The sequence below is a fragment of the Mandrillus leucophaeus genome, unplaced genomic scaffold, assembly GCF_000951045.1.
Source record: "Mandrillus leucophaeus isolate KB7577 unplaced genomic scaffold, Mleu.le_1.0 Scaffold94, whole genome shotgun sequence".
NCBI lineage: Eukaryota > Metazoa > Chordata > Mammalia > Primates > Cercopithecidae > Mandrillus > Mandrillus leucophaeus.
The window spans coordinates 747,939-767,945 of record NW_012110252.1 but is presented as its reverse complement, the minus strand read 5'-3'; the positions used below and the strand labels follow the sequence as shown (position 1 = coordinate 767,945).

Genomic DNA, 20,007 nt, shown 5'->3' with positions numbered 1-20,007 from the left:
AAAAAAAAAAAAAAAAAAAAAAACGCATAGAGCTTTACTAATTCTTATTAACTGTCAGCCTGAAAGATAGAATTGTTTAACTTTTTATTATGGAAATCTGTAAACATATATAAATATAAACAGAAGTATACTGAACCCATATATTCCCATCACCAATTTTGTAATTACTAATCTGTTTTCATATAAATCTCTGCCTTTTCGCCCTCCAATATTAGTTTGAAATAAATCCCAGGTATCATAGTATTTCATACTTCATATTATAGTATTTTATACTTCATATCATAGTATTTCATATTTCAAAAAAAAAGACTTCAAAAATACAGCAGTAACTTAATGGTCTCACACTAATAGCCTTTAATTTTTGTCAATATTTTGTTAAACTATGTCGGAACGTGTTCTGTTGTTTCCTCTATTCTTAGTACTTTTTTTTTCTTCTTTTCTTTTTTGAGACAGAGTTTTGCTCTTGTAGCCCAGGCTGGAGTGCAGTGGTGTGATCTCGGCTCACTGCAACCTCCACCTCCTAGGTTGAAGCCGTTCTCCGCCTCAGCCTCCCAAGTAGCTGAGATTACAGGTGCCCACCACCACGCCCAGCTACTTTTTGTATTTTTAGTAGAGAAGGGGTTTCACCATGTTGGCCAGGCTGGTCTCGAACTCCTGGCCTCAGGTGATCCGCCCGCATCGGCCTCCTAAAGTGCTGGGATTACAGGGGAGAGCCACCGTGCCTTGCCGTTTTCTAAGAAATAAAATTTTTCTGGGTCTCCTCGTCAAAGTGCATATTCTCTTTTCTAAAATGTAGCCTTGTGAAAACCAAATATATTACCTTTTTGTTTTGTAAAATTAGTTATTTTTCTTTGTTTCAAAATAATTATTTGAGGTAGAATATGCTGTAAAAGTGACAGAATGATGGAATTGGGTTCTTTTTATTTTTTTGTTTTTGAGACGGAGTCTCGCTCTGTCGCCCAGGCTGGAGTGCACTGGTGCAATCTCAGCTCACTGCAGCCTCTGCCTCCCGGGTTCAAGTGATTCTCCTGTCTCAGCCTCCCGAGTGGCTGGGACTACAGGTGCCCGCCACCACACCCAGCTAATTTTTTATATTTTTTAGTAGAGACGGGTTTTTACCATGTTAGCCAGAATGGTCTCAATCTCCTGACCTTGTGATCTACCCACCTCGGCCTCCCAGAGTGCTGGGATTACAGGTGTGAGCTACCTCGCCTGGCCTTTCCTGGCTTTTAAAAATTGGTATTACTGTCATAAACATAAAATCATTTTTATGTAATAAAGTAATTATAATTGTCAGTGAAAACAGTTGTTACATTTGACTTTTACTGCTAACCAATTTAAAATAATTTTCTTCATTTTTAAAAATCAGTATCATTGATATAAACAGTGATTTTTGCATAATAATTACTTATAATTCACAGAGAAAATAGATTTTACTTTTACTGCTAACCAATTTGAAAAATAATTTTTGTTTTTAAAAATCGGTGTTATTGCCATAAAGTTATTTTTATGCAATAAAGTATTTACTTAAAATTTACAGAAAAAATAGTTGCATTAGATTTTACTTTTACTGTTAACCACTTTGAAAAATAATTTTATTTCAATAAATTTGTGGCCGGGCATGGTGGCTCACGCCTGTAATCCCAGCACTTTGGGAGGCTGAGACAGGCAGATCACGAGGTCAGGAGATCAAGACCATCCTGGCTAACACAGTGAAACCCCGTCTCTACTAAAAATACAAAAAAATTAGCCGGGCATGGTGGTGGGCGCCTGTACTCCCAGCTACTCGGGAGGCTGAGGCAAGAGAATGGCATGAACCTGGGAGGTGGAGCTTGCAGTGAGCCAAGATCACGCCACTGCACTCCAGCCTGGGCGACAGATCGAGATTCCATCTCAAAAATAAATAAATAAATAAATTTGTTTATTTTAACAAATAAACTGTTCGTTCAACGGACCATTCATTCACATCATCTCTTTTTTTTTTAAGATGGAGTCTCGCTCTATTGCCCAGGCTGAAGTGCAGTGGTGCGATCTCGGCTCACAGCAAGCTCTGCCTCCTGGGTTTACACCATTCTCCTGCCTCAGCCTCTTGAGTAGCTGGGACTACAGGCGCCTGCCACCACGCCCGGCTAATTTTTTGTATTTTTAGTAGAGATGGGGTTTCACTGTGTTAGCCAGGGTGATCTTAATCTCTTGACCTCATGATCCACCCACCTCGGGCTTCCAAAGTGCTGGGATTACAGGCGTGAGCCACCATGTCCGGCCCATTCAAGAATCTTTATAGTCATCCTCCTCTCATTATGCTGTGTTTCTGTATTTGTTTTTTCCATAGCTCTTCAGTAGGTTACCTGCAACATCCAGGATCAGAACAAGTACAGTTTCCTCGAACCACTTCACCATGCAATTCCCAGCAGCTTCAAGGCCACCAATGTACAGGTATGAAGAAATCAGTGAAAATAAGATAATGGTTGGTTCATACAAGAAATAGTTTGATTAATTTCCTTAGGCATTTCTACAAAAAGGTTCTCAATTTGTGATGTGGTGAGATACACCCACAATTTTGAGGGTGCTGTACTGAATCAGGGTTAATGTGCAATCCACTTCTTTCTTTCCTTCTGCTGCTGCTATCACTACCATCCTGATTCTCCTTTCTCAGAAGTATTGATATTCTCTAGGGTTATTTCCTATGCCTTCTCTCATTACTCTTCCAGCTGTTGTTTACTCCAACTTATCTTTAGGATAAGGGAGATGTTTAGGCCTACAGAGTCCATCGTAACTGTTTAAACACACAATACTTGTAGTATGATGCACTAGGGCTTCAACCTGGTTTTCTTAGTTAATAGTAAAATTGTATTCAGAAATGTAAAATTACTACTGTTATCCTAGTGTTCAGAAACACCAACTAGTGGCTAAAATATACTGACTAGCATCCTAATTCTGATTTTCAGCTGGGCCACCACCGCCACCTGGTGGTGGGATGGTGATGATGCAGCTCAGTGTACCAAACAATCCACAATCTTGTGCCCACTCACCCCCACAGTGGAAACAAAACAAATACTACTGTGATCACCAGAGAGGACAGAAGTGTGTAGAGTTTAGCAGTGTAGACAATATCGTCCAGGTAAGATGGTTTTGCTCATTATCATTTTGAAACGTTACATTTTTGTTACATAAGATTGACTTGCAAGGCTTGAATTTGAAATCCTGTCAGCCAGATTAATAAAAGAATTTGGGCTGGGTGCGGTGGCTCTCTTCTGTAATCCCAGCACTTTTTGGGAGGCTACGGCATGGGGATCACCTGAGGTCAGGAGTTTCAGACCAGCCTGGCCAACATGGTGAAATCCCATCTCTACTAAAAATACAAAATCAGCTGGGTGTGGTGGTAGCATGCATCCCAGCTACTTGGGGGGCTGAGGGAGGAGAATCACTTGAACCCAGCGGGGCAGAGGTTATAGTGAGCAAAGATCATGCCATTGCTCTCCAGCCTGGGCAACTAAGAGTGTAACTGTGTCTCAAAAAAAAAGGAAGAAGAAGAAGAAAAAGAATCAGTATTTATTTAAGTATTATTTACTAACTTCTGGGTGTTCAAAAAAATTTTTTTTAACTTCAAAAGATAAACTAGATCTAAAATTTGGTAAAGGAAAACAAGCATTTAGCCTACCTTTCCCATATGACTATATATTAATGTAACCAAATAGTTGGTAAGGGAATTTTCTCTGGAGAATAATCCAGTTAATAAATGCAGAAGCAATGGTAAATTAGAAAATTGCCAGAAAATCATCAGCAGACCCTAAAAATATTAGATTAAAAAGTTTTGGTTGAGAAACTGCTCACTTAAAAAAAAAAGTTTTGAGGGGTATTTTAAATGGATGAATTAGACACACAGCCCTGAATCCACTGATCAGTTGTAACATCACTAAAAGTGGGCCAGCCAAACATTATTTACCTCGTAATGTGGCACAGAAGGAAGTACACAGCATTATTTATGATATACTCTTACCAAAATTTGAACCTGAATCTATTGAAGCCTCTAACCCTAGCTACTAGTTTATGGGAAATATAAGAAACAAAAACAAATTACCTGATCCCAGTGGGGTATTTTACTTGACAAATTGGCCCTGTTACTTTAATAGATGGCATTTTGAAATAGGAGCTTGGTCTGTTATACATTAAAAGAGACTCAAGAGGTATAATATCAGATGTAATACATGGATCTTATTTGGATATGGAATGATCCAAAGATATTTTTTAAGGCCGGGCCCGGTGGCTTATGCCTGTAATCCCAGCACTTTGGGAAGCTAAAGCAGGCCTGGAACACAGGAGTTCGAGACCAGGGTGGGTAACATGGTGAAACCCCATCTCTATGAAAAATACAAAAAGTATTCAGCCATGGCAGTGTGCACCTGTAGTCTCAGCCACTCAGGAGGCTGAGGCAAGATTGCTTTAGCTCAAGAGTTCAAGGCTGCAGTGAGCTATGATCATGCCACTGCACTCCCCCCAGCAACAGAGGGAGACCCTAACTCTTAAAAAAAAAAAAAAAAAAAAAAAAAAAAGACCCAGCCACAGTGGCTCACGCCTGTAATCCCAGCACTTTGGGAGGCCAAGGCGGGCAGATCACCTGAGGTCAGGAGTTTGAGACCAGCCTGGCCAACATGGAGAAACCCCATCTCTACTAAAAATACAAAGCTTAGCTGGACATGGTGGTGTATGCCTATAATCCCAGCTACTCAGGCAGCTGAGGCAGGAGAATCGCTTGAACCCGGGAGGCGGAGGTTGCGGTGTTCCGAGATCATGCCATTGCACTCCAGCCTGGGTAACAGAGCGAGACTGTGTCTAAAATTTAAAAAAAAAAAAAAAAAAGTTGTCCATTAGATACAAATGTTTGTATACTGAAGTATTTACAAGTAAAATGCTGAGATTTGCTTTAAATACTTCAGGAAAAACAAAGCAGGGGCTATCACAGTTGAACCTGGATGACGGGTACATGGAATTTCATTATGCTTTTCTATCTATACTTTTATATACTTGAAATTCTATAGAATTAAAAGGTTTTATCTTTTGTCGAGACAAGGTTACATTCTGACACCCAGGCTGGATTGCGTTTGCACAATCATGACTTACTGCAGCCTCAACCACCTGGGCTCAAGCAGTGTTTTCACCTTAGCTTCCCAAGTAGCTGGGACTACAGGTACACACCACACCCAGCTAATTTTTCGTTTAGAGACAGGGTCTGGCTCTGTTACCTAGGCTGGAGTACAGTGACATGATCTGGGCCTACTGCAGCTTCCATCTCCTGGGCTCAAGCCGTCCTCCCACCTCAGCCACTTGAGTAGCTGAGACCACTGATGCACACCACCATGCCCAACTAATTTTTTTTTTTTTGTATTTTTTGTAGAGACAGGTTATTGCCATGTTGCCCAGGCTGGTCTTGAACTCCTGAACTGAAGCGGTCCACCTGGCTCAGCCTCCCAAAGTGTTGGGATCATAGCCTTGAGCCGCTTTACCCAGCCAGGTTTTAACTTTTTTTAAAAGATAGAGGTTGGGCATAGTGGCTCACACCTGTAATCCCAGCACTTTGGGAGGCCAAGGAGAAAGGATCACTTGAGTCCAGGAGTTCAAGAGCAGCCTAGACAAACAACATAGTGAGATCCCATCTCTGTAAAAAAATTAAAAATTAGCCAGGTGTGGTGGTGTACACCTGTAATTCTAGCTACTCGGGAGGCTGAAGCAAGAGGATTACTTGACCCTGAGTGGTAGAGGCTGCAGTGAACTGTGATCACACTACCGTACTCCAGCCTAGGTGACAGAGTGAGACCCTGTCTCAAAAAAAAAAAAAAAAATGGGGGACAAAGGTTATTATAGATCAGCTCACAAACTATCGATGGCCATTAAACAGATGAAAATATAAAACTACTTTTCATCTATATAAGTGGGAAAATTCAGGAAGACCAGTAATCTGCCATAGTAATAGTTTGGCAAAGATCAAGTTATAAGCTCTCTTGGACTTTCTCTGTGGTAGTGTAAATTGGTACAGCTCTTTGGAATGCACTTCAGAGACATTTTTCAAAATGTAGAATTTGATCCACAGATATGCTTCTGGAACTTTATCCAGTAAAAATTATATAATAAGTGCAAAAATATGTGTCCAATATTTCTTTTTTCCTTGTTGTAATATTGAAAAACTGTAAACAGTCTTGACATTCATCAGTGTGTAACTGCTTATTCCTGTGCAATTTAGGAAAATGCCCTTGAGTGTGTGGTACTGAAAAAAACAAGATACACCTACTATTGAGATGGTAGTTTCTAAATAACCAGTCTCCATTAAAAGGAACGTGGGCCCCTTAGAAAAATAACTGCTGCCAGAGTTGGTGCAGGGAAAGTACCAGATGGGCATAGGCCATCTTGGCTGTGCCAGAAAGTAAGGAAGGGATGGAAGAAAAATAGGGACATGTTGAAGAATACAGGATCAGGAGTGGAGGTTTGGGGCATAAAACAGTGATAGAAATGAATGATCATCCATAGAATAAAATAAGAATTCATGAGTCCATACTGATAAAATCAATAAATGGAAAATGAAACTCTGTCTTACCTTAGTGTAATGTAAAGTGATAAATATAGAAGGAATCGTGAAATTAGAAGATCACCACCAAGAAACCATCAGGCAAGAGTCACCACTAGAGGTTACACAACTAGTGGGTGAAATTCTGATGAAAAGCAGAATTTTTTTTAAATTATCTCCCTACAAAATACTTAGAACTACAAATTAAAAGAATTGTCATTTACAGTGGAGAAACCTGATAGGCACCACATTCACAAAGCAGCCGAAGTAAATATCACCTGTACTGTGATGACAGATAGACAGTGGGTTCCTTCTGAAATGATCCATTGAGAAGGACACATTACTTCTCTGGTGTTCCTTCCGCAAATATATAACATGAACTTTTTAATGAGGAGACAGCAGACAAACCCAAATTGAGGGACAGACAGTCTACAAAATAACTGATCTTCCGAAACAAATCTTCAGAAATGTCAAAGTCATGAAAGAAAGAAGAGACTGTGGTATTCTGCTTCAGATTCAAGAAGATTAAAGAGCCATGACAACGCAGCCCTTGATTCTAGTCTGGATTCTGGACTTAAAGGGAAACATTTTTCTTATCTTTTGCTATAAGGGACATTAGTGGGACACTTGGCAAAATTTAAATTAACTGTAGATTAGATAATACTATTGTTAATGTTCTGGCTTTTATTATTCTATTTTGATTATATTTTAAAAGTCCTTGTTCTTGGGAAATAGACACTAATTATTTTGGGTTAAAGGAATATCATGTGAAATTCACTTTCAAACAGTTCCAAAAAGACACAGTGATATATATGTGTGTATGTGGGTGTGTATACACACACACACAGAGAGAAAGCAGTGTAATAAAAGTTAACATCATTTGGGAAATCTGGGAATTCTTTTATAATCTTAGGAACTATTCTCTAATGATGAAATTATTTAAATATGAAATGTTACAATATTTAATATGAAAAAAGAGTGAGTTAGCTGTATGTATTCTCTCATGCAAAAATATCGGCAATATTATTGCCCAGGTTAAAAAGTAAGTTTCGAAAGTAGGATGTATAGTCTGTTCCCATTTTTGTGAAAAATGAATGTATGAATGCATATGCATAGAAACAATCTGTTGGCCAGGCACAGTGGCTCACGCCTGTAATCCCAGCACTTTGGGAGGCCGAGTCAGGCAGATCACGAGGTCAGGAGATAAAGACCATCCTGGCTAACACGGTGAAACCCCATCTCTATTAAAAATACAAAAAAAAAATTAGCCAGGTGTGGTGGCGGGCACCTGTAGTCCCAGCTACAGGCTGGGACTGAGGCAAGAGGCTCAGGAGGCTGAGGCAGGAAAATGGTGTAAACCTGGGAGGCAGAGCTTACAGTGAGCCGAGATCGCACCACTGCACTCCAGCCTGGGCAACAGAGTGAGACTCCGTCTCAAAACAAAAAAAAGGAAGAAAAAAAAAAAGAATCTGTTACCAGTGTTTATTTTTGGGAGTTGCAGATTACATATTTCTATAATGTTTGAATTATTTTCTAACAAGGACATGTTTGTAATCAGGAAGAATAAAAAATAAGCCTGCCCAAAATGCTGACCCATATTCTTGACATATTGTAATTGCAGCACAGCCCTCAACTCAGTAGCCCCATTATTTCACCAGCTCAGTCGCCAGCACCAGCTCAGCTATCCACTCTGAAAACTGTACGTCCTTCTGGACCACCACTTTCCATCATGCCCCAATTTTCTAGACCTTTTGTCCCCGGGCAAGGTAAGTGTACATGAAACTAGTCACAACTTCAGAGAATTTAAGACATCCATTCCCAGTCACTTGGTAATTTATCTTGGTAATACTGCCTTTCTATTTTCCACAGAGCTGCATCTTCACCTACACTCAGGCATCTCTATTTGTGACCGTATACTCTCCTAACCTTAATGTATCATTGCTGTTTAATAATTATTAATTCAGTAATTACTTATATTTAGTAATTACATGATCACATTAAAATCACTTTAACTTATTCTTAGAATCCATTCCTCTATAGTAATAATACACAGTTTTCTACATTTTTTTCGGTATTTTAATTTCTATGTTAGAGTAATATATATCAAAAGTTTATCCAGGCCGGGCGCAATGGCATACACCTGTAACCCCAGCACTTTGGGAGGCCAGTGCAGAAGGATCACTTGAGGCCACTCAAGACCCTGTCTCTAGAGAAACTACGAAAATCAGCCAGAAGTGGTGGCACCTAACTGTAGTCACAGCTACTCAGGAGGCTGAAGCGGGAGGATCACTTGAGCCCAGGAATTCAAGACTTTGTGAGCTCTGATTATGCCACTGCATTCCAGCATGGACAGCAGAGCAAGACTGTGTCTCAAAAATAAAACAGAAAAAAGATTATACAAAAATTTATTCAGCAATCATTTATTAAGGAAATGGCTATGCCCTTGGTGTATAAAGATGAATGAGGAGAAGGCCTTACCCTCACTAACCCTTACTCTACTTGGGGGAGCAGATATGCAAGCAGGTGATTATAAACTAATATGGAAATCATTTTATTTCCTAGAATTTATCCTAAGGATAATGCACACAGAGATTTATATGCAGAAGAGTTTATCCTATAGGAAAAAAATTTACAAACAACCTAACTCTGTTGATCAATAGGAATACTTAAATTATGGTATATTCATACAAGGAATATTATGTAGCTATCTAAAGAACCATTAAGAAGGGGCAATTATCAGGCTAGGCACGGTGGCTCACACCCATAATCCCAGCACTTTGGGAGGCCAAGGCAGGTGGATCACAAGGTTAGGAGTTCAACACCAGCCTGGCCAAGATAGTGAAACCCCGTCTCTACTAAAACTACAAAAATGAGCTGGACGCGTGGCAGGCACCTATAATCCCAGCTACTTGGGAGGCTGAAGCAGGAGAATCGCTTGAACCTGGGCGGCAGAGGCTGCAGTGAGCCGAGATCGTGCCATTGCACTCTAGCCTGGGCAACAGAGAGAGGCTCTGTCTCAAAAAAAAAAAGGCGGGGGGAGCAATATTCACAATATGGTGAGTGATTTTGAAAAACAAGTTACACAGACATTTTGAAGTAGTATGCAGATGTCTAATAAGCCATTGAAAAGATATTTAACATCAGTCATTATAGAAATGAATATTCAAGCCAGAATATCACTTCACACCCATTAGAATGGCTATAATCAAAAAGACGGACAACACCAAATGTTGGTAAAGAATGTTCTCACTTGCCAGGCATGGTGGCTCACGCCTCAGCACTTTGGGAGGCTGAGGTATGTAGATCACTTGAGGTCAGGAGTTCAAGACCAACCTGGCCAACATAGTGAACTCCCATCTCTACTAAAAATACAAAAATTAGCCGGGCATGGTGGCACATGCCTGTAATCCCAGCTACTTGAGAGGCTAAGGCAGGAGAATTGCTTGAACCCGGGAGGCGGAGGTTGCAGTCAGCCAAGATCGCACCACTGCAGTGCAGCCTGGGCGACAAGATTGACACTCCATCTCAAAAAAAAAAAAAAAGAAGAATGTTCTCACTTGTAAGTGGGAGCTAAACATTGATGTACACTAAGAAGGGAACAATAGACACTTGGGCCTACTTGAGGGGGAAGGGTGAGGATTGAAAAGTACCTATTGTGTACTGTGCTTATTACCTGGGTGACAAAATAATAAGTACACCAAACCCCCACGGCATGCAAAATCCACATGTGAATATTTAACAAACATGTTGGTAAAGACACAGAGCTACTAAAATTCTCACACATTGGCGGTAAGAGTGTACAATAATGAAACCGCTTTGGGAAAAGGTGTGGTAGTTTCCTAAGACTTTAATCACTTACCATACAACCCAGCAATGCCACTCCTAGGGGAAAGAGAATTGAAAACATGGTCACACAGTCTTGTATACGAACATCTATAGCAACCTTATTTTATAATAGCTCAAACTGGACATGACCAACATGTCCATTAACAGGAGACTGGATAAACAAATTGTGCTACATCCTTAAAAGGGTACTACTCAACAATAACAGTGAACAAAGCAAGCTACTGACACACAACAACATGATGACTCTCCAGGTCACGATGTTAACGAAAAAATAAGACAAAAAGAGAATATATTCTATATGAAATTCAGCTGCAGACAAACTAATCTGTGACGTTAAATATCAGACAGTAGTAGAGATGGAGTGTGGAACTGACTGGGAAGCGAGCTGGAGGGAACTCTTCCAGGGATGAAAATGTTCTTTAAGGGGGATGGTATGGTTACACGGACTTTTACAATTGTTAGAATTCATCACATTCAACACTTGGAATGTTTGTTTTATTGTATGTTAATTATATCTCAATTTCCTTAAAACCTTACACACACACATATGCATGAGTCAGCCCACACATGTAGAAGACTGAAAAGATATACACCAAAATGTTAAAAGTGGTGGAATTACCAGGGTGGGTTTTGTTGTTGTTAGTTTGTTTGTTGTTGCTTGTTTGAGACACTGTCTTACTCCATCGCCCAGGCTGCAGTGCAGTGGTGCACTTGTGGCTCACTGCAGCCTTGACCTCCCCGGGTTCAGATGATCCTCCCACCTCAACCTCCTGAGTAACTGGGCTTACAGGCATGCCACCACACCTGGCTAATTTTTGTATTTTCGGTAGAGACAGGGTTTCACCATGTTGCCCAGGCTAGTCTTGAACTCCTTGGCTCAAGCAGTCTCCCCACCTTGGCCTCCCAAAGTGCTGAGATTACAAATGTCAGCCACCACACCCAGCCCCGGGGTCATTTTTATTTTCTCCTTTGTAATTCTCTATCTCCAAATTTTCTACAAAACAAATTCCTTATTAAATTTAGAAAAAAGGCTAGGCGCGGTGGCTCACACCTGTAAACCCAGCACTTTGGGAGGCTGAGATGGGTGGAGCATGAGGTCAGGAGTTTGAGACCAGCCTGAAACATGGTGAAACCCCATCTCTATTAAAAATACAAAAAAAATTAGTCGGGCATGGTAGCGCGTTCCTGTAATCCCAGCTACGCTTAAACCCTGGAAGTGGAGGTTGCAGTGAGCCAAGATCGTGCCATTGCACTCCAGCCTGGGTGCCAGAGCAAGACTCCATCTCTAAATAAATTAATTAATCAATTAATTAATTTAGAAATTGCATATTTTAAAAAGATAAATTGAAACAGTACGCATCATACAGTCTGGTATGAATGCTGCAAGAGGAACACCTAGCCCAACCTATTAGGAGGGGTCTTTGTACTGCTGACTGTAATCTTATCTCCATATATGAAAAAAATTAGCTGGGCGTGGTGGTGGGCACCTGTAATCCCAGCTACTCGGGAGGCTGAGGCAGGAGAATCACTTGAACCTGGGAGGCAGAGGTTGCAGTGAGCAGAGTTGGTGCCACTGCACACTCCAGCCTGGGTGACACAGAAAGACTCTGTCTCAAAAAAAAAAGGAGTTATCCATTAGATACAAATGTTTGTATACTGAAATATTTACAAGTAAAATGCTGAGATTTGCTTTAAATACTTCAGGAAAAACAAAGCAGGGGCGATCACAGTTGAACCTGGATGACGGCGGGTACATTATGCTTTTCTATCTATACTTTTATATACTTGAAATTCTATAGAATTAAAAGGTTTTTATCTTTTGTTGAAAAATTGTAGGTGTCTTTATCTAGAGGATTCCAGAATTTTTACACAGCTTTCTCTGTTAATGCTATCAACATTAAACAACTATTCTGTTAATGCTAAGTTTTTGAGCCTCATTAAATTTTTTAAATTTCATTATTGTAGCACTTAACTCTGACTTCTTCACTACTATTTTCTTTTTTCTTTTTTTTTTTTTTGAGACGGAGTCTCACCCTGTTGCCCAGGCTGGAGTGCAATGATGCGATCTTGGCTCACTGCAACCTCCACCTCCCAGGTTCAAGCTATTCTCCTGCCTCAGCCTCCCAAGTAGATGGGATTACAGGCACGCACCACCATGCCCAGCTAATTTTTTGTGTTTTTGGTAGAGACGGGGTTTCGCCATGTTGGCCAGGCTGATCTCGAACTCTGACCTCATGATCCACCCGTCTCGGCCTCCCAAAGTGCTAGGATTACAGGCGTGAGTCACTGCGCCTGGCCTTCACAACTATTTTTTATAGACCTTCACATGTCACTTGGCATCTCTGATCACAGTGTCAAAACCCCATGTCATATCTGCCCTTCCATCTATAGGTTGGGAAGGAGCAAGTGTGTCATGCATATGTCCTGCCAGGGAGCTGCCCAGGCATCTTCACTGTGTTCACCCGGAAGGAGCCCTGTGGAATGGCAAGAAGTCCACACCTTGCTTCTTTCTGTTATGAAGCTCTCAGGAGAAAGGGTGCACAATTTCCTGAGGATGCTTTCCTAGCACCTACTGATAACCCTCCTCCAAACACAAAATGTACTAAATTTGAGAACTTATGATTATAAAATAAATGAAAATTTAACACAAAAATCTTATTCTCCAAGGCAAAGTTTTTGCAGTCAGCAGTTATTAAGCCTTTGCTGTGTGATGACTTTTGGCTTTCCTGAGTGAAAGAAAGCAATTGGAAGATCTCCATCCTCACTAACCGACACTTACTGATTTAGGAAGGGGATACTTATGAATAATGACACTTAAGAACTACACAACTTTTTCTAAACAGGTTCAAATTATAAATGCAAATTTCACTTAAAGATTAAGAAGAGCAGACTTAAGACCTAGGATGTACAATTACCCATTGGTTAAAACTATTAAAGTGTGTTTGAGTATATGTAAATGTGTACATGCATATATTATATGCATAAATTTATAGCAATTAATAGTGAATTGGGGGAGATAAAGACTTAATGTTTATCCAGAGTTCCTTCCTCTGAAAGGTAAGATTTTAATCATAATAGAATGATGTAGATTTCAGCACCTCAAGTGTTTGGCATGTGTTGTAGTTATTTTGGTGTATTTCATATGGGATGTTAGGATTTAGTGTCATAGTTTTCTTAGATTCTTCCTCTTCCATATCTTCAAAGTGTACAGAGAAGTTTCTCTCCATCCTATCTCTATTCATGTAGTTCCTACCATGCACCCTGCTTCCTAACCACTGTTATTAGTCCTTAATCTTTTCAGAATTTTGCCTGGGCTCTTAAAAGGATATGTGGAAATTTTTAATTCTTGTTTAAAATGTCATTTAGCCAAGCATGGTGGATTGTACCTGTAATCCCAGCAACTCATGAGGTGGAAGGATTGCTGGAGGCCAGGAGTTTGAGACCAGCCTGGTTAACATAGTGAGAATCTATCTCTCCTAAAATAAAATTAGCCAGGTGTGGTAGTTTGTGCTTATAGTCCCAGCTACTTGTGAAGCTGAGGCAGGAGGATCACTTGAACCCAGGAGTTCAAGGCTGCAGTGAGCTATGATTGCACCACTGTACTCCAGCCTGGGTTGTCAACAGAGCAGTACCCTGTCAAAAGAAAAATGTCAGTTATCTATACTTTTTTTATGTTACCATACTTGTTTCTTTCCCCTGTTCATCTTATTTTGAACAATTAGAAGACTCTGGCAAGTACTTTTTTATTTTTATTTTTATTTTTTTTATTTATTTTTTTTTTTGAGACAGTCACTCCATCACCCAGGCTGGAATATAGTGGCACCATCTCGGCTCACTGCACGAGTTCAAGCAGTTCTCATGCCTCAGCCTCCTGAGTAGCTGGAATTATAGGCGTCTACCAGCACGCCCCAGGCTAATTTTTGTATTTTTATTAGAGATGGGGTTTCACCATGTTGGCCAGGCTGGTTTCGAACTCCTCCTGGCCTTAAGTAATCCACCTGCCTCAGCCTCCCAAAGTGCTAGGATTACAGGCATGAACCACCATGCCAACATCTGGCAAGCATTTTTTAACTGAGGAAAGAAAAAATGTAAATATATTTTATTGACTTTCAGGAGATTCCAGGTATCCATTACTTGGCCAGCCGCTGCAGTACAACCCTCCTGCTGTTCTGCACGGACACATTCCAAACCAACAGGTATAAAAGACAACTAACCTCCTAGACTTTGTTGCAGAACATCATAGCTCCCTCAGAGTGTAAGGGGCAACCCTGAGCCCACCTGTTGGCACTGCCCAAGGAGAGCTCTGTACCTCGGCCAGTTGATTTACACAGATTATCACTGGCTCCATCAGGAGCAGAGCAAAGGAGAAGATGGCATGCTGCTTGGCAGAACAGTAATTCCCTAGTGCCACCCAAAGACAAGGCAGTGGCTAGGAATTGGGGCACTCTTGCTAATGAAGGACTGTCAGCAAGTGATTGGTCATAATGGACAGGAATGTCACTGCCACAGAAGCAGAATTCAGAAGGCCTGGGACTGATTTTCTTCTGCCAGAGTACAAAACCCAAACTAAAGGTGTTTGGGTGTTAAGTTTTTAAACATCCAAAGTGTGTTTTTCAGCATTATTAACCTTGTTTCTCAACTATTTTTGGGTTTTCAGGGTCAGCCTGGCAGCAGGCATGGAAACCGAGGAAGGAGACAAGCTAAAAAAGCTGCATCCACCGACCTTGGAGCAGGAGAAACAGGTATGTCTCTGAGGGGCAACTGGATATGGGTCTACAAACCGGTGACAGTCTTTAAGAATACACCACAGCACAGAAATGGGTTTTCCTCTTCCTAGAATCCTGCAAAAAGTCATAATAATTGTTGCCGTCTGATTTAGGATTCTTGGATATACTCCTATGACCCTGTGTCATTTGAGATATGAGAGTATACATGGTAAGATGCAGGTAGGTTTAGGAGGGACAGAGGGGCCAAAGAGAAATGTGTGAGAGGAACAAGTAGAGTGAAACTCTTAGCCTCTTAGTTCTTTGAGAAAGGGTTTGTCCTTACATCCATGTGGGAGAGAGTCTGAGTGAACAAATATATTGCCTCTCTGTGGTAAAGTGCCTTCAAGTTTGTACTTTAACTTTCTACTCAGCAGCCTTGTGGTGTGGTTAGGACAAGTGCTTTTATTTTACAATGGAAATGTGAAGTTCAGAAAAATGTTTGAGATCACCTAATTTAGAGAAGACACCATACAATGCTTCTTTTTATTTGTGCAACTACCAGTAAAGACTGACATCAGTAGCTTAATTTTACTTTATTTATTTATTATTTTTGAGATGGAGTTTCATTCTTGTTGCCCATGCTGGAACACAGTGCTATGGTCTCAGCTCACTGCAACCTCTACCTCCCAGGTTCAAGCATTCTCCTGCCTCAGCCTCTGAATAGCTGGGATTACAGTCGCCCACAACCACGCCCGGCTAATTTTTTGTGTTTTTATTAGAGACGGGGTTTCACCATGTTGGTCAGGCTGGTCTCAAACTCCAGACCTCAGGTGATCCGCCCACATCAGCCTCCCAAAGTGCTAGGATTACAGGCACACCCAGCTCAGTAGCTTTAACACTATTAGCTCTCTACCCCTTGCCTACGGGGTAAGTAGGAATGATTTAAAAGATGGATGTCCCTGGCCGGGTGCACTGCCTCATGCCTGTAATCCTAGCACTTTGGGAGGCTGAGGTAGGTGGAGTGCCTGAGCTCAGGAGTCCGAGACCAGCCTGGCCAACATGGTGAAACCCCATCCGTCTCTACGGAAAACACAAAAAATTAGCTGAGCATGGTGGCGGGCGCCTGTAATCCCAGCTACTTGGGAGGCTGAGGCAGGAGAATCGTCTGAACCTGCGAGGTGGAGGTTGCAGTGAGCCGAGATCACACCACTGCACTGCAGCCTGGGCAACAGAGTAAGACTCCATCTCCCAAAAAAAAAAACAGATAGCCCTAAAAGTTTTAATTTTGTGTATTCGCATGGTCATTTCCCATGTCATATTTGAGTCTGCAGTGCTTTTTTACCCAACTTTTTTGGTAACAGGGATGTGTTACTTCTGTACCTTTTCTATTCTAGTTGTTGGGAAGGTCTTGGAAATTACTGAACTACCAGATGGAATAACTCGCATGGAAGCTGAAAAGCTTTTTGGGGAACTCTTTAAAATTGGCGCCAAGATCCGGTGGCTCCGGGACCCCCAGTCGCAACCACGTCGTCACCCCCTCTGCTGTGGCAGCGGGGACAACACTGTCAACCCTGAACGCTCTAAACCCAGTGACTTGGCCTCCACCTACACCGTCTTAGCCACATTCCCCTCCATTTCAGCTGCACAGAATGCATTGAAGAAACAAATTAACTCGGTTAACAAGTTTAAGCTGAGAACAAGCAAGAAGCACTATGACTTTCACATTTTGGAAAGGGCAAGTTCTCAGTAACAGCCACCTTTGGACCCTTCGCCTTTATGGTTCCCCTGCCCTCTCCCATCTTTGATTGGCTTGGTGTTTGGAGCTTCTGTTAACATTATAGAGACTCCTAGGATGTGTGTTCATGGCGTTATAGCTTTTGAAGAAAGGCCAGTGATCCAGCAAAGGGGGAAAATATATGCATTTCACCCCACATGACTGTAGGAATCCACGTCAGAATGATACAGAGTTAGCAGGTTTTTCTAAGGAAATGCCGTTCAAATGCCTCCTAACTTTTATAGTTATTTTGTTTTATATTTCTAAATTCTTGTATCAGATCCAAAGCTCTATTGTACAGCAAATTATTCTTCAAAATGATTATAACCAGTTGCAACCTGTATTTCTTTTTGCAGCCAGCACAATGTGACCCAACTTAAAATTTGGGGGAAAAAGAATGCAGGAGTGAAATAACCAAGTCAAAACCATGTACTATCTCCTTGGGGGTTAGGGATGCTAAGAAGAGCCCACAAATAGAGGATTACTCTTCCCCCGAATCTCTAAACTCAGAAACAATTGCCAAAAAATACATAACTCTTCCCTGTAGGACCCTTTCCTTATTCATTTAGGTAGTGTGAACATTAAGTATAAAATAAATTATGTTCTTAATGCCTCTTAAACCACTTACATTCAGAGGGGAACAGAAATCATTCTAAGCAGGAAAATACTTCCATTTTTTTTTTTTTCAAGTATCTCTCTAATAACTAAATGCCACTTATTTGCATTCCCCTCCTTGTGGATTTTTTGTCACCTAAGGAAATGCATTTGATGAGTGCTGGAAACTTCTTAAGTGCTTTACAGTTTGTTTTCATTGTTTGCAGCGGATCACTGGACATCAAAGATTCATTGCACTTATGAACAAGGAACCTTCTTTTCAATTTCTGTGTAATTTGCAAGGCTGTACAATGTGTGCTGATGCAAGCCTTTTTCAGTTCAAGAGAATAAATGTTTACAAATATAGGCTCACTTTGTCTTTTTTTTAATTAAAAGCACCTTCTAAATGAGTGTCAGCTTTGAAGACAGTAACCTTTTTGGAAGATTTAAGTCAATTTCAAGCTTACAGAAGATGAAAAACAGTAAACCACCTCATTTTACAAATGTCCCAAACATCCCTTTCTCTGTGGCAGTGATTCCTGGTGGATATGATTCTTGTTACTGTATTCTCTATCATAAAGTTATTACAAACTATAGAAATTTAGAGTATGAACATACTTTATTGTCAGGCAACTAAAAATAGAAGATTATGTTTGGTGAGATAAATTTGTTTTTAGCTTACATATTGCACACCCAGTTGTCCACTTAGACTCAAATGCTTTTTAGACATCTTTTCCCTTTGGTAAGCCAAGCAAAGTCACCCTGTTGGGAAATCAAAAAGTTAGGGGTCTGCCAGCTGCCGCTTGCCTGAAACCTGGTTATCTTTCAGCCCAGACTAGGGCTTTTACTATGAAATTGAAGAGCACTAGGTGTCACCAGACTCTGGTGCAGATATGCACTCACTTTAGCACATTTGCAAGGTCCCACTGGTCCCAGAGAATGCCAGGCTTCCCCACCAACTAGCATATCCCAATTGTGAATATTGTACTCCTGGGATCAAAAATTGGAGCTTAGAACCATTTTAGATTAAGGAGCCATAGTCGGGGGAAAGAGTAAGAGCGTGAGGTCTGTGAAAATCTCTTGCTTCCAAGTCTTGTTCAATTTTAATTATTTTTGACCTGCAGAGAATCAAAGATGGAGAGGACACATAAGTAAGGCTAGCATTTCAGCAACAATTCTTCAATCATACATGGGGATGGAGACCAAAAAAGTCACAACCTCCCATCCTGGCCAACATGTGAAATGCTGTCTCTACTAAAATACAAAAAATTAGCTGGGCATGGTGGTGCGCACCTGTAATCCCAGCTACTGGGAAGGCTGAGGCAGGGGAATTGCTTGAACCCGGGAGGCGGAGGTTGCAGTGAGCCGAGATCGTGTCACTGCACTCCAGCCTGGTGACAGAGCAAGACTCCTCAAAAAAAAAAGAAGTAGTCACAGCCTCATGGTTTCTTGCAATTATTATTATTATTTTTTTTTTTTTTTTTTTAAGACCAGAGCCACTCTGTCACCCAGGCTGGAGTACAGTGGCACAATCCCGGCTCATTGCAACCTCAGACTCCTGGGTTCAAGCAATTCTTCCTCAGCCTCTCAAGTAGCCGGGATTACAGGCACCTGCCACCATGCCCCACTAATTTTTGTATTTTTAGCAGAAACAGGGTTTCACCATATTGGCCATGCTGATCTCGAACTCCTGATCTCAGGTGATCCACCCGCCTTGGCCTCCCAAAGTGCTAGGATTACAGACGTGAGCCACCCGACCTGGCCTGCAATTAATTTCTCTTGAATATTCCCTTTAGACCAGGCACGGTGGCTCATGCCTATAATCCCAGCACTTTGGGAGGCCAACATGGGCGGATCACTTGAGGTCAGGAGTTTGAAACCAGCCTTGCCAACATGGCGAAACCCCGTTTCTACTAAAAACACAAAAATTAGCCAGGTGTGGTGGTGGGCGCCTACACAATCCCAGCTGCTCGGGAGGCTGAGGGAGGAGAATCATTGAACCTGGGGAGCAGAAATTGCAGTGAGCTGAGGTTGCACCACTTCATTCTAGCCTGGCCAGAAGAGCGAAACTCCATCTCAGAAAAAAAAAAAAATTATCTTTAACTCCTGCAGTAGGAATTCTGGTAAACCAGTTTTTGCTTTAAACTCTTAGTTTACTTTGTAGGAGTTGAATACCGTGCAAAGTAAATAGGTAAGACACTACAGCTAAAAAAGATCAGAGGCTGTAGAGTTAACGCCTAGCCACCACCACCACATTCCCTGACAATCACATGGAAATAACAATGAAATTGCCAATCCCACCACCATTGCAAAAATATGCACACGTTCCCTAATCTGTACATTCCCCCCCTTTTTTTTTTTTTTTTTTTTTTTTTTTATGTGATTTCGCCTGTATAAAAAGGCTGGCGTGCAGTGGCGCGATGAGGAAGCATTTAAGATGTGATTTGGTCTAGACTGGTAATCTCAAAGAACAGCTTCAGATGTCCCACAGCCCTGGCAATAATCCATATCATGGGTTTTTCCAGACC

At 41.2% G+C, this 20,007-nt stretch overlaps 1 protein-coding gene across 4 annotated transcripts in view; it reads left to right on the top strand.

The window, feature by feature from the left end:
- Positions 1-17,845, top strand: part of R3HDM1 (R3H domain containing 1) — a 201,970-nt gene extending 184,125 nt beyond the window's left edge. For all 4 annotated transcript variants that reach the window (XM_011970280.1, XM_011970278.1, XM_011970277.1 and 1 more), the window contains 6 exons: positions 2,333-2,436; positions 2,949-3,121; positions 8,181-8,325; positions 14,519-14,601; positions 15,063-15,147; positions 16,506-17,845. In XM_011970280.1, the coding sequence (XP_011825670.1) occupies positions 2,333-2,436; positions 2,949-3,121; positions 8,181-8,325; positions 14,519-14,601; positions 15,063-15,147; positions 16,506-16,861 (946 nt within the window). In that variant the 3' untranslated portion in view covers positions 16,862-17,845. The remainder of the gene's footprint in view (positions 1-2,332; positions 2,437-2,948; positions 3,122-8,180; positions 8,326-14,518; positions 14,602-15,062; positions 15,148-16,505) is intronic.
- Positions 17,846-20,007: the final 2,162 nt, after the last annotated feature.